The sequence below is a fragment of the Phalangium opilio genome, unplaced genomic scaffold (genome assembly GCF_054372755.1).
Source record: "Phalangium opilio isolate 3A_F unplaced genomic scaffold, DU_Popi_V2 ptg000089l_1, whole genome shotgun sequence".
NCBI lineage: Eukaryota > Metazoa > Arthropoda > Arachnida > Opiliones > Phalangiidae > Phalangium > Phalangium opilio.
The window spans coordinates 7,633,136-7,650,746 of record NW_028324194.1 but is presented as its reverse complement, the minus strand read 5'-3'; the positions used below and the strand labels follow the sequence as shown (position 1 = coordinate 7,650,746).

Here is a 17,611-nt window from a genome sequence, read left to right as displayed (position 1 = left end):
TACCTTAAGTTTTATGAGACCTCGTTCTTCCAACGCGTACCCTCCCAGCTTCTCAAGATGATCTCGGCACTGAGGGCTGACGTGGATTTTCAACGCTGCAAGAAACGTTAGCTGAATATTAGCAAAAAGCTATCCTTTATCCCAAAATAGTGTGGACCCGCCCCTATGCGCATGATTACCCGCATCCCAAGAAGGTTTTATAAGATTCATGCCATAAGTGGCATAATGCAGAATAGCAGACGCACACTAAAGGATCCCTATGAAAGCGTTGAACTAGTACTAACCTTCGCCGTTGCTTTCCATTCTGGAAGCGGTATTGACGGTGTCCCCGAAGAGACAATACCTTGGCATGGTCAGACCAACGACGCCAGCTACCACTGGACCTATTTCAAGAGAAAAGACACGCATTTGTCTCGTAATGCGAGCATGAGAGACACCGAGTCATTGGTTCATTACCAGTGTGCATTCCAATTCGTAGCTTCAAGGTCTGATTCGGTTTGTGCCTGATGTGAAAGGTCTTAATTGAGTCCAGGAGTTCTAGAGCCATGGAGGCGATCTCGCTAGCGTGTAAGTCGCCGTTACGATTGGGCAAACCACTGACCACCATGTAGGCATCACCGATCGTTTCGACTTTGTACACCTCGTAGTTCCGGATGATGGCGTCAAACACCGTGTACAAGTCGTTCAGAAACGTCACCACCTGCAATTTATAAAATAATTGCTAAATTTTAGAATCTGATATTGTCATTAAACATCTTTGAAACTTTAGCAAATGAAGACATGAATCTGCTAGAATAAGGTAAGTGGATAAATGGGTGAGAACGCCGCTTCTTAGCTTCTTGTCCTTATATATACACACAGTACTATGGTCAGTAGCCCTCGGAACACTTCCGTATACATTATAGAAAGTCGGATATTTCAGTATCAAATAACTTGAAATAAGTTACTGAAGTGAACAAGCAGACAAAGAAGTAAAGTTTGAACTATTGCCTATCCATTGCACCCATTTTCAGACTGCTACGACGGAAATTTTTTAAACAAAAATGGATTTTAGAAAAGGTCGATTTGAGGCCTAACTTGGAACACCGCCGTCCAAAATGCGCTAGGTCCTTCGGTTTAATAAAATTTAATGACAAATAAAAAATAATAAAGTAATGTTTCGTCATACGGATTAAAAGCAACGCTAATTAAAAAGTTTTTCAAAGAGGATTAAAATAAAATGTACGCTCTCTAATCCAAAAGATCAGACACGAGACAAATTGCCTTGTTGAATTGAAGCATGAATTTATTCATTTAGCATTTAACTTATTTAGACGCATAGCTGACGATACAAATTTGTAGTTGATTTCATTTTCCAACTTGTCTTTTAAAACCGGAAATAAACTGGGTTTCGTTTTAAAATACGGAAGTAAACGAAACTAAAAATAACCTCAAATTCCAGTTTCAATAGATATTCAGAGAAAGAACGAAATTAGAAGTATTCATGACCCTTTTAATCAAAAGCGATGTTTGAAATTGACCGGGGAATACTGTATGACGAGCTTGACTACGTCAGTACCAATTCACCAAAAGTAGCTTAAGCAGAAGTAAAATACTCAAACGGAATATATCTCTGCAACGCATAAAATCGAAAATGGGATGTTCGAAAATTACTTCTAAAATCACACTTTCACGATGTTGATAACATTTTGCGATAAAATAACTTTGACATATTAGCAAGAGAAAATAGAAGAGAGTATCATATTTGGGTCAAAATTAATCTTCAGCCCCGCTTTCTATCCTGTTTTTTACCCCCCTAAAACTTCAAGTAGCCGAATCAGGAGGCTAGAGCTCTTGGAAAATAGCGCTCCTCGAGGAATTCTGGGAGAGGGAACCGCTCCTCGCCCGCCGCCTCCAAGCCCGCAATTGCGGGAACTATTTTTCTCTCTCTCTAAACACTTTGAGGGTGCTGTCCAGGAATAGGGGGTTGCGACGCTACAGATGTAGAAATCTAACCCCTCAAACAAGGCGCAGCACGGAAAGGCAGAAGTATTACACTCTCTCTTATTTTCTCTTGATATTAGGGATTAGTGAACTTCGCTGAACAAATGTATCCCGGATTTAGTACTAGATATCATTGGATATAAAGTCTAAAAACGCGATCGCTAGAAGAAACGTGGTGGGGGCTTTGTCTATATTAAGGCCCGTTTTCAATCAACTTTTTCCAAGCTTTTCGCTGTGGCTTTTTTGGGAACTTTTGACGGGCTTTCGAAGATAAAAAAATCTTCAAAAAAATTAAAAGGGAAAAGCTGAAACTCGTATCGTTTTCAAACAAGCTTCAAGTGAATAAAAAATTACAAGTGGGCGTGTTTTCATGTGTGTAGACGTCATTTTCTTTTCAAAAAAAGTCCTAAACCCGTAGCACGCGCCAAAACTGTTTGAGCGGCAAAAGCTTAAAGAAAATGAGAAGCAAATATCAAACTCATTTAGATATCTGCTTCTCGAAGGTTTAAAGCCTGAAAAGACGAAAATCTGAATTTGAAGCTTGTTTGAAAACAGCAAGATTTTTTGCTTCAGCTTTCCGCTGCTACTTTTGAAGCAAAAGCTTCATTTTTGTTCAAAAAAATCGTGATTGAAAATGCGCCTTAATTTAAAGAACATCTAGCTTTAAAGCTACAAACAGTTCGAACAGAACAATCTAGACATAATTGTTCAAATCCCGAAATTTTTCACCGTTCTACCATTGACACGGTCTCCGTTTATCATTCAACGCGCTGAGTTTTAGCAAGAACAAGTTAGTTAGCTTACCTCCATGGGAGTACTGCTGGCGGACATTTCGGTAAATCCGACGATATCGCTGAAGTAGATGGTCACTGCGTCAAACGATTCCGGCTTGACGTATTCGCCCTTCATTAACTCCTCCGCCACAGACCTATGAAAAATATTGAAATTTATAATGTACTACTAAAGAATTCAAAACTTTATATCCGTCGATAAGGTGTGGTGAGAATTTAAGTAAAGACTAATTGAAATAACGGAAAGTGAAGTAGTGTGGTTAATCAAATCAAGCAGCGATATCTAGTTTACTAGGGAGAGGGTATAAATTCGCCGCATTTCTAGCTTTATCTCCAGTCCAAACGTAGCCTGTCCGGAGTGAATCCCCTCCGCCTCTAAATTACAAACAGCATCTCATTGGTTCTTGAAAACTCACGTCAGCGCGACGCGAATGACGAAAATTACAGGTATTTCCCGACTGAGGAGAGGCGAAATAGCCCGGCCTCCTTTTACGTCCCACCCCCCTTGTATTTTGAAAGGGGGGCTGGGAGTATGGCGCGCGAATACTTAGGCATCTTATACCTTCTCCCTAGTAAACTAGATATCACTTCTTGACCAAATCATATAGGAATTGTTTCTTGCACTTACTGAGGTAACATGCGATGCAACAAGGCTTCGGTTTTCTTCTTTTCCTCTTCGAGTTGCGCTGTCCTTTCTTCCACCAACTCTTCTAAATTGTGCGAGTACTTCTCTAACATGGCGATCATGTTGTCCATGATGTTCGCTTTCCTACGAAACCAAATTAAAGCCACTATTTAAGAATCTGACGTTGAGTAAATGGGGTTTTGTCTTTCCGTCAATATTGCAAAACTATCACCAGCCAAACCTTGCAATTCAGATTTAGAACTGAGTCTGATTCACGTGCAGAGAATATTATAATTAAGAGCAGATTTTTATGCGTGTTAATTGCGGTCTTTGTTAATAAAGTTATTTAAACTCTAAAAACTAATTATTATTAACACTGACAAAAATATCCGCATGCTATAATTAATACAGTTAACAAGATATGATCAGGCTGAGAAATAAGACAGTGGCCCTGGACAAATGTCCAATTTCTCAGATGTCTACTGGCCTTGTGGTCATTTAGACCTATTTAAAAACCTTCCGATGTTACCCATTTTAAGTGACCAGTGTCCAGGTTTTTAATTAAATGCTTGGGCTCTACTGGCTACATGCATCCATTCCAGTTTAAAACAAATAATGTTTCTCAGTCTGATACCCATTGATTCTACTTCACTAGGTTTTGACATATAACAAGTTTGTTGGTGGCAATCACGTTTCATTTGGAAACGCACTACCATTAAAGTATTTCTTTGAGTGTCATATTTAGCTTTGTTATGTTACTTAAGAATAATGGAATTCGAGCTAAGAAGCGTATCTAGTATGGCATTCAATGGGATTGGATCTGTCCTGTTTGTGATGGTTCTAAGAGGGACTCTTCACTCGATGGTGGTTATAAGATACGTTCCATAAGTATGACGTCACTACCTATACTTCGTAATGCTAGAGACTTACAGCTCGAGAATTTAAGTCCTACACTCGGTGGTTTATTTTGCATATCCTATTTAGTCTGTATTACTAAGCCTTTGACAGCAGCGCCTCACCAGGCTATGTCGCTTTACCCTGAATCTATGACCTACCTACGTCACTCACTTCATGACAAGCCCCAGTTTCTAAGTTACCAGTGCGACAAACTTATGGAAGGAACATATCTTATGAACTTATGATGTACTTACATGCCATGTCGCATCTTGTTCAGCCTCTCTCGAATGTGTCTGAAATCGGGTCGTACTTCGGGTTTTTCGTGCCAGCAGTCCCGGATGCTTTGTTTGATAAAGTCCTGACACTCGAGACCGACCAGACTCGGCCTGAACGGCTCGTCTCCTTCCCCCAATTTCATCACACGCTCAACGATCTCTAACAACAAAAATAAACCGAACAACAATTTCAGAAAAAGAGAGACATAATTCGTTCCATCACGAGGCTATAATTCTTAGCTACAAAGAAAGAGAGAAGTGTTAGCCAAAAACCATCCTCTCTCAGCCTGTCAGAATTCAACCAATATCGAAGGGGTAAGTGGTTCTATTTAGCAGACGCCACTAAACCAATCCCGGCACAACAGTACTAGTTTTCAAGACTAATTAAATGCAAATTATTTTGTAATAAGAGATCATTTATCTATCTATATATATCTATATCTATATAAATCAAAGTCCTGACTGACTGATAATCAACGCCCAGCCCAAACCGCTTGCCCTAGAAGGCTGAAAATTTGCAGGAACGTTACTCATAAGTAGTAGGCGCGTACTAAGAAAGACTTTTCCAATCCGCCGGTATCTTAATAAATGGCGCCCAGAAATGTAAAAAATCTTCTCTACACAACAAAGTTCGCGCGTTTCAACCGATTTCGCAAATATTTAGTACACTGGTTTCCTTTTACCTATAGACGGGCTGAATGGTCTTTTGGGTTCGATTTGTTCCCATCTTTTTAAATGGCGGCCAGAAACTTATAAAACCTTTCTTTATGGAATAATGTGGGCGTGAAAAGTAATAAAAAATTGCATCCCTAGGGGCTGACGGGCAACGCCGAGTGCCTTCGCTCCTAGGGTGCTACAAAAATATTAGTCATCAGTAAAATCTACCCATTCTTGGTATACCATTTCGATGGAAGTTCTTATTACACGCCTTTAACAGCTATTTTTTAATATTTAATTCCTTTTATATTTAGAAAAAAGCCGTTCTTTTAAGGTATAATGTTATGTTTCCTGAACCTTTCCTTTAAGCGAGTATAACGAGAATATAGAGGGTTATTACCTTTGGCCATGAGATCGGGTGATCCCCAGGGTCCTTGTCTGGCCATAATTTCGTGCAAAATGATCCCAAAGGCGTAGACATCCGCTTTCTGCGACCCTCGCGGATACGGACACTGTTCCCGCAGCAATTCCGGTGCCGCCCACAGACGAGCTATCAAATTCAAAAACGCCATAATTATTAAAACTGTTGGCACATTTATGGCCAACAACGTCCCATTATTAAAACTCACAAACTACCCTCAAAACTATAAGAAGGTAATGCGAGAATTCGAGAAAAGATCTTAAGAATCTTCAAATTGGAGAGGTGAAGTCGAGGGGTCCGACATTCCCGAAAAGGCGATTTCGCCAAAGAGATTTCGGAATTTCGCGATTTCGCCAAAGATTTCATGATTTCGCGGTTTCGAAAAAGATTTCGGAATTTCCTCTTTGATTTCGTAATTTCACGATTTATGGAAAGATTTCGTGAGTTTGTGTTAAAGATTTCGTGAGTTTGTGTTAAAGATTTCGTGAGTTTGTGTTAAAGATTTCGTGAGTTTGTGTTAAAGATTTCGTGAGTTTGTGTTAAAGATTTCGTGAGTTTGTGTTAAAGATTTCGTGATTTTGTGTTAAAGATTTCGTGATTTTGTGTTAAAGATTTCGTGATTTTGTGTTAAAGATTTCTTTATTTTGTGTTAAAGATTTCTCTATTTTGTGTTAAAGATTTTAAGATTTAGCGAGAAGGTTAAGGGATTTCGTGTAAGTGTCGGACCCCTCGGGTGAAGTACTGTATTATGTTACAATATATCAATAAGTAGTATAACAAAAATAAGTGTGATAAGCCATTGGAGGTGTATTTCGAGGCAACAAGTGTAAACATCAAGGACTTGTGTTGACCGGAATTTGCGCAATTGCCCATTAAGTTTGATCTCAAACATTGGAACAAACGAACCACAATGGAAAGTGCATTTCATACTCATAGCATAAGTTCATAAGATATGTTGTCCATAAGTTTGTAATTTCTGGTTACAAACTGGAGCTTGTCATGAAGTGAGTGAGTTAGATCATAGATCCTTGTAAAGCTACGCCTGGTGAGGCGCTGCTATCAAAGGCTTAGTACAGATTAAATAGGGAAATTAACCACCGAGTGTATAGTCTGCAATTCTGGCTTATCGTTCTCAAACTACCTCTCAGTAAGAAGTCTCTAGCATTACGAAGAATATGTTGTGTCATATACTTATGGAACATATCTCATAAACTTAAGGTTAAACACGTGACGTTATATTAAAAGAGTGAAATGACCTGAAAACTAAGAAATGATAATTAATACTCGTGAGGTCGAAGAAGTTAAGGGCAGAAACGAAAGGGTAAGCGAAGGGCTTCTTATTTTGGGCAAATCCATTCAGCGATCCAAATAGCAAACGAAAGCCTTTCATTGGAAGAAATCGATAAAGGTATGTACATGGCGTTTATTATAATTGGGGCAATTGACCAAGTGTTGCTGTTTTCGCAAACTCTGACGCCTTAAGGCTTCGTTTTCATAGCACAGTTACACTCTCTCTAATTAACAACAATACCGAAAGACCTTGAGCCTAAACTAAACAAATGCGGTAAATTTGCTAGGATCTAAAGAAAATCTTATATAGGCCTACATAACATAAGTTTATAAGATATGTTCCTTCCATAAGTACAGCTCGAGATAACTAGTTCGAGAACGACGGAAGCGAGAATTAAAAGTCCTACCAAGAAGCGATATCTAGTTTACTAGGGAGAAGGTTTAAGTGAGCCACAATTCTAGCTTTATCTCCAGTCCAAACGTAGTCTGTCCGGAGTTAATCCCCGCCGCCTCTAAATTACAACCAGCAGCATCTCATTGGTTCTTGAAAACTCACGTCAGGGCAACGCGAAAGACGAAAATTACGTCTTTTCCGACTGAGGAGAGGCGAAACAGCCCGGCCTCCTTTTACGCCCCCCCTTGTATTATGAAAGGGGGACTGGGACTTACGCATCTTATAACTTCTCCCTAATAAACTAGATATCACTTCTTGGTCCTACACTCGGTGGTTAATTTTGCAGGACTTCCATCTTCCTATATAGTCTGCATTACTAAGCCTTTGACAGCACCTCACCAGACGTCGCTTAACCTCTAATCTATGACCTAGGTCACTTCGTTCTCAGTAACCATTGACAAACTTATGGAACATATCTTATGAACTTATAATATACATGATGGTCTCGGTATTTGTGGATAAAGGCTTCTATGGAATAGTGTTATTCTACTGAAATTAGGTGTTTTTCCACCGTTTCGTGTTTTAAGGGAGATAACGTGAAAATTATGTATGAACTTGATCAGATCATGAAGTTAACCAGACGTTCATTAGGTGAACAATGTTTTGACTTTACCATACTGTCTCTTAAATTGTTTGGGTACCCGTAAAAACATAAACTCATAAGACATGTTCCATAAGTTTGTCACTGGCTAGGTGACGTAGGTGAAGCGTCATAGATTCTGGTCAGGCGCTGTCAAGAGCATAGTACAAACTGCAAAACCAGGGAGGAAAGACTTGAGAGAGTGTGTTAGTCTAATGTTAAAGAAGCAGTAATATAGATGGAAGGGGGCAAAAAAGGGAGGGTAGGAATTTTTATCTCTCTCTCTCTCTCCCTCGATTCTAACTAACGCGCACGCGCGAGTGGCGTCGGTTACTACACTACCGCCAGCTTTCTTTTCCAGTTCAAAGCCAGTTTTTAAACTTGTTGCATGCGCGCGGCCGCCGCCAATGAGAGACAATTTTAGCCACGAAGTGAACCAATACGACTATTCTCATTATTACTCCCTCTCAAGTCTCTCCTCCCTGACAACAACCAAGTATAGTCAACTCTCGCTAGTCGCCCTCGAACTAGCTCTCAGTAAGTCTCCAGCATTACGAAGCATACAAGCGCGATATGTCGAACAAACATATCCCTATAGAGAACAATATTTAAATCGTGTTGATTTACCTCTATAGTACAATTGCTCGTCGTTGGGGTTGACTGGCTCGGCATTGACCCTGATTTCGTGAAGTCCAAAATCGGCGACTTGCAGGACCCAGCGACTGGTGATGAGGCAATTGGAGGACTTGAGATTACCGTGGATTTTAAGATCACTGTCATGAAGAAAGATCATACCCTAGATAAAACACGACACTCAATTCAGCGACTTTAATCAGATAGCGTCAAAAAGCGATAAACGCGCTTTGGCCCAATTTAGCAAGCGAAATGTTAAACATATCTTACCTTGATCAAATCGAAAACCAGAGACGCGATGAACATGTTATCAAGTTTGAAATTGTCGTTTTCAAGAATAAACTAGAAATACACAACACGAGAAAATTAGCTTCGATACTAGGCCTAGTGAAAATCATCTTTAATCATTGTGTATCACACTACATAAAGGCAAGAACACTAAGCCTTTTAGCATAAGGACATCATCTCTCTAAGGGCCCAAGCGCATCTATTAGCAAAAACATCTAGTTCTGCTAGATGTGACGTAGATTTTGTATAGGGGCTCCTTCCGAATTTTTCTTCAAATTCGCGGGAGAGAAAAATAATTTTCAAAATCAGCCACGACCGATATCCTAAGCCGGTCGTGGTCTAGACGCGAGCTCTGAGGTAACGCTCCCAAGCGGTTGGGAATCAAACTAAAACAGGCGGGGAGGCGAGAGAGGAAGGACTTAGGGGAAAAATAAGTAAGAGAAATGTTCAATGCTGGGTTACTCTGCTGCGAATGCGCTCGGCCTCTGTTTAGGCTATACAATTATTATACCACTTGAGATGAGACGGATGGCTGACGAAATCGGACATGCATACATTTCAACCGTAACATAGAATCTTGGGCCCTTAGAGAGATGATGTCCTTGTGCTAATAATCAACACCCAGCCCAAACCGCTTTAGCTGGATGGCTGAAACTTTGCAGGTAGTATCAGAAGTATATAATACTTCTCTTCGAGAGAAGTGTACCACAAAGAGGGGTAAGTGTAACGTCACTCTTCCCAACATCGCATCATTTAGAGCAAGGTTACTAAACCGAATCACATACACGATAAATAGTTCCCTCATCATTACTCTATTAGCTTTTACATATTTGGCAAGACGCGCTAGTGCATTTTGTCCCACGTTAAGACGAGGTTTGTGGGATGATTGCTGGGGATTTAGTGCCAAACAATTATTGAATTCACCTTACGGTGCGATGCCCACTTGTAGTTTGATGAGCGGGAAAGCAAACTAAAAGGGTGAGCCTGGGAAGAATGACGTTACATAACTAAAGCATTAAGAGGATACAGAGTGTCATCCTTCTTCTATTATCCCCTTCTGGTAGTATACATTTTTCTTAAGTAGTAGCAGAAGGATATAATAGGGGAAGAATGACACTCTGTACCCTCTTAATACTTTAGTTATGTAACGTGATTCTTCCCAGGCTGACCACCCTTTTTGTTTGCTCTCCAGCTCATCAAACTTCAGATAGGTATGTATCGCACCATGCTAGGGTGAATTCTACAAGTGTTTGGTACTAAATCCTAAGCAATCAACCCACAAACCTCCCTCTCGTCTTGACGTGGGACAAAAATCCACAAGCGCACGCGTGCACCTTGACAAATAGTTAAGCTCTAATAGAGTAGTGACGAGGGAATTATTTATCGCGTATGTGATAGGGTTTAGTAACCTTAATTACTCCAAATGTTGGGAAGAATCATGTTACAATTACTCCGCTTTGTGCAGTACACTTCTCTCAAAGAGAGGTATTATATACATCTGGTAGTAGGTATGTACTAAGGAAGGTTTTTAGAATCCGTCGCCATTTAGAAAATGGCCGCCGGATATGTAAAAAGGCGTGACATAAGTCAGGAATACATAGAATTATTTGGAATTTTTAACAGGCCTTAGACCCCATACTATAATCTGATTGAACATAAGGGGAAGGCCTAAAAATTTCGTCAACCCCGCTCCTCCTTCCTCGCGTTCTATTGGCTGTTGACATGTACGGGACAACCGTCAACCCCTAGGCCTACTCGTTTAGAACACGCAAAAATAACTTGTTTTCATTCGGGTTTGGCGCTCATAGGTCACCTTAGTCGCGCAAGAGTCACTATAGCCAAGTCAATATCACGTGACAGGCGGTTTCAAATATATTATCAGATGCATGACGTCAAGGGTGACGGTTTCTACAAAACCTCCCCTTTAATTCAAGCAGATAGAATAATATTCAACAGGTCATTTTCTGGGTCTAAGTAGACGAAATCTATTTATTCCTTGTTTCGTTCAAGGACTAATTTTTTCTATTTCGGTACATATATTTAAAGAAGGGTTCATTAGATTACGGGATAGGGAGTAATTAGATGAAGTGTTGATGGTTTTACCTGAAGGCATCCTTTCCCGCAGTATTCGTTGACCAGGTAGATTCCATCAGGCTGTACGCACGCTCCGATAAAAGGATTAACGTTGTCCTGGTGAATTTCCCTCATCTGAAACAATTAAGATCACTCTTTAATTACATTTATACTTCCTTTTCGCCCCAGGAAAAATCAATTAGCTCTCGCATCCTCTATTTTTAGGCATATATCCTTCAAGGATATATCGACAGACTATTCTAAAGCAAATAGCGTTCTGAAACGGTAATTTACCATTGCAACTGTTTCACTCGTAATTCACGAAAATGTTAATTACTCTTAGTATTTCAGTGGTAATTTATCTTAATGGCTCAACCACAGCTCGACAACGCAAGATGCTCGCGGTATATTCAATTTGCGCGTGATCGAGTGGGCTATGGCTCAACCAAATTCTAAGACAATTCTTAATTATTTATGCTTTCAAATTTTATGTCATCCTATCATGGCACCGCAGTTAATTAAGATAAGCCAAAATTGATTAATGCGAACACGTTTGCTCCGATTTGCTTACTACGAACGCGGTGACAGACACACAGACACGTCCAGTGTAATACCTCTGAAGTCGTCGTCACTCGGAGAGGTAAACACGTAGTATAGCTTAACTAATGTGTAAACACCCATTTCAAATATTAATATCAAAATTGCTATCTCAGTTGTGACGTCAGTGCCTAGGTAAAACCGTCACGGGCTTAGCTTTGGCAGTTGGCGGCCATGTTTGGTACCGCTTTGGTTCTATGGGCAATAGCATGGGTGACGTCACAATAAGGCTTCTGAGATAGCTCTATATATTCTTGGAATATCGAAATTAAACATAGTTATATGGCTACAAAACTACAAAAGTCTTCGTGATTCTCTACATTGCAACACAATGCAAACTGCTAAAGCGATGCACTAGTCATAGCTCACGTGACAACGCGCTCCACGATGCAGCGCTCGAAACTTGATTCGCGTAGTGCGTGATCAAGAGGGCTTTGCACTGGTGTAACAACGAGCTAACGCACACACGGACACACACATAGACGGCTTTATTACTCTTTCTGTATTTACTATGAGCTGATGAGCTGTACACCCATCATAAAGGGTGCGAACCGTGCGATATTTTAAACAATAACTGCCCTAGCACAGGACCGGAAATAAGCACAGGACACTGGACATTGTCTAATAAAATTTTAAAATGTCCCATAATTTTTTCAAAAACTAAAGGGTCACTGGACAGTTTGGCCAATAAATTTCCCAAGTTTTGATAGCTTGACTATAGAGATGCAAAACTATTTTTGCACACTCCAGTGGGCAATGTACTATAAATTTTCAAGTCAAACAGGGGGTCACTGGACACATGTCCTATAAGAAATTTTTCTTATTTCCGGCCCTGCCCTAGCATGGCTGGACGTTGTCCAGTAAATTTTGAAAACGTCCCATAACTTTTTTAAAAACTAAGGTGATCACTGGATATTTTGAGCAATAAATAGCTTGACTAATGCGACACTATTTTTGCACACTCCTGTGGACAATGTACTATATATTTTCCAGTCAAAGGACACATGTTCTATAAGAGAATTTTCCTATATCCAGCCCTGCCTTGGCAGAGACCGCGTGATCGAGTGGTCCGTGGTTACGGTAAGCTATACTTAAGTCGTCTGCTACTTGTATTACGTTCGCCATTTATAAACTAGATCCCTTCGTGTCTCTAAATTTGTTGTGGTATATTATGATTGTAGTCTTTATTTCATCGTGAATCTTAAGTAAATGAATGATATTCCTTACGATTAAGTTACTTAAAGCAAGGTATTCGAGTCTGCGAGCATTATTCGGATTGCTAGTTTGCTACACAGTTCCGTAGTCTATCATGATGAGGCGCTAAGAGCCTGTTAAAAACCACGTTGGCAATGATCTGGCCTCGGCCGTGACTCCATGCTCTAATTCATCGTCGTGAATGTGAAACTAAAACTTTCTTTCGAACTAACACGTTGAGCAAACAAACAAAATAGAACTAAAACTTAATTTTTAACGAAACACTGTTATATTATATTAATGCCTAAATGAAATTTTAAGTATAGAAACATGAGTAACACGATAAATAAAACTATTTGTTGCCATGAGTCTAAAACTGCCGCCACTAATGGTAATGGCGTGGTTAACTTTCGAGAAAGTAAAATACAAATACCAATAACACCACCAACACCAATATTGAAAAGGGATACACGACAGTAAGTACTAATTATTGTTATTTAATAAACTTAATTAGTAGTAGGATTAATGGTAGTCTCGTTAGCACGATATTGATTTGGGATTTTGTTACTGATGCCTTGATATCTCAACGATACAAAAATAATTTGCAAACGGTTCTGCGAAACAATAATCACTGGATTTTCGCGGTTTATTGCGTAAATCAGAGATTATTTCGACCCCATCAGTCTGAACTTAAGGACCAATCCTGGGCTTTGTTTCTCGTACGTCGAGTTTATTAGTCTGATCAGGGAGAGAGGGAGAAGCCGCCTAATGCTAACAGAACTCGTATCTAGCGGGAAGGGGTTGAAAACGGGGGTATGAAAATGAAATACTATGTTCTCTCTCTCTCTCTACCTTGGGTCATTCGGTGGATCATTGAGCATGCGCGAAGTGACATCACGAATAGTCGCTACATGAGATAAAAACTTTGGATTTTGGGCAGTAGAGCTCGCGGTGGCCCGGGCGATACTACCCCCGTTGGCTGGGAAATTTACTTCCCCCACCCAAAAGAGAGACACCTCGCGCTATTCACGCGGCATCTCCCTCTCTCCCTGGTCTGATTGTAGAGTTTTGTAGCCAATCGGCGTTAATTTTTAGGATTATGGAAAGTTGAGAGGTCGTAGAAAGCCAGTGACGACTGGAGAATACACTAAGTTGAAGAGCATGTTTTTTAGAGCCTTAATGAAATGCGCTTGTAATGGTATCATCTCAAAAGTTGATCAACAAATGGCAACTGATCTTGGTATTACACTCGAGAAGGATTTTAAGTACTTTATGTATCAAGGTAGGTTATAAAAACTCGAGGGGTCGGACGTTTGTCAAAATCCCGTACACTTCGTTTCAAATCTGTTTAAAATCTCTCTCGAAAATCTCGAAATCCCGAAATCTCACGTCAAAATCTAAAAATTTTAAAATCTCACGTCAAAATCTGAAAATTTTAAAACCTCACGTCAAAATCTAAAAATCCCAAAATCCCTACCTTAAAAACTGAAAATCCCGAAATCCCTATTTTAAAATCTGAAAATCCCGAAATCTTCACCTAAAATCCCGAAATCTCACATTAAAATCTAGAAATCCCGAAATCTTAACTTAAAATCCCGAAATCTCATCCTAAAATATCAAAATCCGAAAATCTCCTCGAAATCCGAAAATCTCCTCAAAATCCGAAAATCTCCTTCAAAATCCGAAAATCTCCTTCAAAATCCGAAAATCTCCTTCAAAATCCGAAAATCTCCTTCAAAATCCGAAAATCTCCTTCAAAATCTGAAAATCTCCTTCAAAATCCGAAAATCTCCTTCAAAATCCGAAAATCTCCTTCAAAATCCGAAAATCTCCTTCAAAATCCGAAAATCTCCTTCAAAATCCGAAAATCTCCTTCAAAATCCGAAAATCTCCTTCAAAATCCGAAAATCTCCTTCAAAATCCGAAAATCTCCTTCAAAATCCGAAAATCTCCTTCAAAATCTGAAAATCTCCTTCAAAATCCGAAAATCTCCTTCAAAATCCGAAAATCTCCTTCAAAATCCGAAAATCTCCTTCAAAATCCGAAAATCTCCTTCAAAATCCGAAAATCTCCTTCAAAATCCGAAAATCTCCTTCAAAATCCGAAAATCTCCTTCAAAATCCGAAAATCTCCTTCAAAATCCGAAAATCTCCTTCAAAATCCGAAAATCTCCTTCAAAATCCGAAAATCTCCTTCAAAATCCGAAAATCTCCTTCAAAATCCGAAAATCTCCTTCAAAATCCGAAAATCTCCTTCAAAATCCGAAAATCTCCTTCAAAATCCGAAAATCTCCTTCAAAATCTGAAAATCTCCTTCAAAATCTGAAAATCTCCTTCAAAATCTGAAAATCTCCTTCAAAATCTGAAAATCTTGTTCCAAAGCCCGAAATCTCCTTCAAAATCTGAAAATCTCCTTCAAAATCTGAAAATCTTGTTCCAAAGCCCGAAATCTCCTTCAAAATCTGAAAATCTCCTTCAAAATCTGAAAATCTCCTTCAAAATCTGAAAATCTTGTTCCAAAGCCCGAAATCTCCTTCAAAATCTGAAAATCTCCTTCAAAATCTGAAAATCTTGTTCCAAAGCCCGAAATCTCCTTCAAAATCTGAAAATCTCCTTCAAAATCTGAAAATCTTGTTCCAAAGCCCGAAATCTCCTTCAAAATCTGAAAATCTCCTTCAAAATCTGAAAATCTTGTTCCAAAGCCCGAAATCTCCTTCAAAATCTGAAAATCTCCTTCAAAATCTGAAAATCTTGTTCCAAAGCCCGAAATCTCCTTCAAAATCTGAAAATCCTGAAAAAAATCCCGAAATCTTCTTCAAAATCTGAAAATCGCGTTCAAAATCTGAAAATCTCCTTTAAAATCCCGAAATCTTAAAATCTTGGACTAGATTTCCAGATTTCTAAAATCTGAGTCAGAATCTCAAAATCTGGGGCAAAATCTCAAAATCTTGAAATCTCAAAATCCCGTACACTAAAGTGCCGAACGTCCGACCCCTCGTAAAAACTTTATTTTAGAATGCTTGTTGCATGGTGTATTTAATTTTAATATATTAGTAGCTCAGCCTAATGATTGTGATAGTAAATTCAACGCGAACAAAATGCCTTTTAAAATCGCCCAGCAAGATAACTTTGACCATGGTGACCCGTCAAAGAACAGTGATTTATTGGTTGAAGATTATCGTGACGCTGGTGGTCAAATTGTTAACTGTAAATTAGAGCCCGGTTTTATTTTGCCAAATTTAGACCAATATGGGAATGAAATAGACCTAAATTTGAACAATAATTTGTTAAAGGAGGAGGAGGTCAAGCGCGAAGTCCAACCTAATTATTAAGCAAATGGGCAAACTTTTCAAGTTTAAAACGGTAGAATTCATCAAATATTGGTAAATGAAGGTCTATAATTGGAAAATACAGGTTCTTGTAGAGTCTCGTCAAAGATAACACATAGTAATGTTTTTTGTAAATGGACAAACGTGTTCGTTTTTTTGTAAATGGACAAACGTGTTCGTATTTTTGTAAATGGACAAACGTGTTCGTATTTTTGTAAATGGAAAAACGTGTTCGTATTTTTGTAAATGGAAAAACGTGTTCGTATTTTTGTAAATGGAAAAACGTGTTCGTATTTTTGTAAATGGACAAACGTCTTCGTATTTTTGTAAATGGACAAACGTCTTCGTATTTTTGTAAATGGACAAACGTCTTCGTATTTTTGTAAATGGACAAACGTCTTCGTATTTTTGTAAATGGACAAACCTCTTCGTATTTTTGTAAATGGACAAACCTCTTCGTATTTTTGTAAATGGACAAACCTCTTCGTATTTTTGTAAATGGACAAACGTCTTCGTATTTTTGTAAATGGACAAACGTCTTCGTATTTTTGTAAATGGACAAACGTCTTCGTATTTTTGTAAATGGACAAACGTCTTCGTATTTTTGTAAATGGACAAACGTCTTCGTATTTTTGTAAATGGACAAACGTCTTCGTATTTTTGTAAATGGACAAACGTCTTCGTATTTTTGTAAATGGACAAACGTCTTCGTATTTTTGTAAATGGACAAACGTCTTCGTATTTTTGTAAATGGACAAACGTCTTCGTATTTTTGTAAATGGACAAACGTCTTCGTATTTTTGTAAATGGACAAACGTCTTCGTATTTTTGTAAATGGACAAACGTCTTCGTATTTTTGTAAATGGACAAACGTCTTCGTATTTTTGTAAATGGATAAAAGTGTTCAAATTTCGGTAAAGGGACAAACCTTTTCATATTTTAGTATAGGGACAAACTTCATGTTTTAGTAAAGGAACCAACTTTTTCATATTTCGGTAAAGGGACAAACTTTTTCATATTTCGGTAAAGGGACAAACTTTTTCATATTTCGGTAAAGGGACAAACTTTTTCATATTTCGGTAAAGGGACAAACTTTTTCATATTTCGGTAAAGGGACAAACTTTTTCATATTTCGGTAAATGGACCAACTTTTTCATATTTCGGTAAATGAACCACCTTTTTCATATTTTAGTAAATGAACCACCTTTTTCATAATTTTGTAAATGGACAAACGTGTTCATATTTTAGTAAAAGGACCAACTCTTTCATATTTTAGTAAAGGTGCCAACTTTTTTAATAATTTTGGTAAAGGAACCAAACTTTTTAATAATTTTGTCAATGAACCAACGTAACGTTTCATATTTTTTGTCAATGAACCAACGCTTCATATTTTTGTAAATCGGCAAACTTTTCATAATTTGGTTTGCTCAGTGACAAGGCTAACAAATTTATTGTTAAATAGGAGCAACATTGCCTGACAAATGTAATAATGTTGATGTTATTTTAATAAAGACGCTTGTTTTGC

The 17,611-nt window shown here is 38.6% G+C and overlaps 2 protein-coding genes across 3 annotated transcripts in view; one reads left to right on the top strand and one right to left on the bottom strand.

Annotated features, from left to right (window-relative positions):
• Positions 1-17,611, bottom strand: part of LOC149647334 (receptor-type guanylate cyclase Gyc76C-like) — a 116,731-nt gene that overhangs the window by 5,109 nt on the left and 94,011 nt on the right. For both annotated transcript variants that reach the window (XM_089850187.1, XM_089850188.1), the window contains 10 exons: positions 10,998-11,102; positions 8,877-8,948; positions 8,601-8,769; positions 5,629-5,778; positions 4,551-4,731; positions 3,403-3,543; positions 2,788-2,911; positions 457-700; positions 285-383; positions 4-95 (listed from right to left, as the gene is read on the bottom strand). In XM_089850187.1, coding sequence (XP_089706313.1) covers positions 4-95; positions 285-383; positions 457-700; positions 2,788-2,911; positions 3,403-3,543; positions 4,551-4,731; positions 5,629-5,778; positions 8,601-8,769; positions 8,877-8,948; positions 10,998-11,102 — 1,377 coding nt within the window. The remainder of the gene's footprint in view (positions 1-3; positions 96-284; positions 384-456; positions 701-2,787; positions 2,912-3,402; positions 3,544-4,550; positions 4,732-5,628; positions 5,779-8,600; positions 8,770-8,876; positions 8,949-10,997; positions 11,103-17,611) is intronic.
• LOC149647336 (uncharacterized) lies at positions 12,673-16,354 on the top strand. The gene is made up of 4 exons (XM_089850191.1): positions 12,673-13,234; positions 13,300-13,477; positions 13,854-14,040; positions 15,815-16,354. Exons 1-4 carry the CDS (start codon positions 13,089-13,091, stop codon positions 16,087-16,089), a joined length of 786 nt encoding a protein of 261 aa, XP_089706317.1. The 5' UTR covers positions 12,673-13,088; the 3' UTR covers positions 16,090-16,354.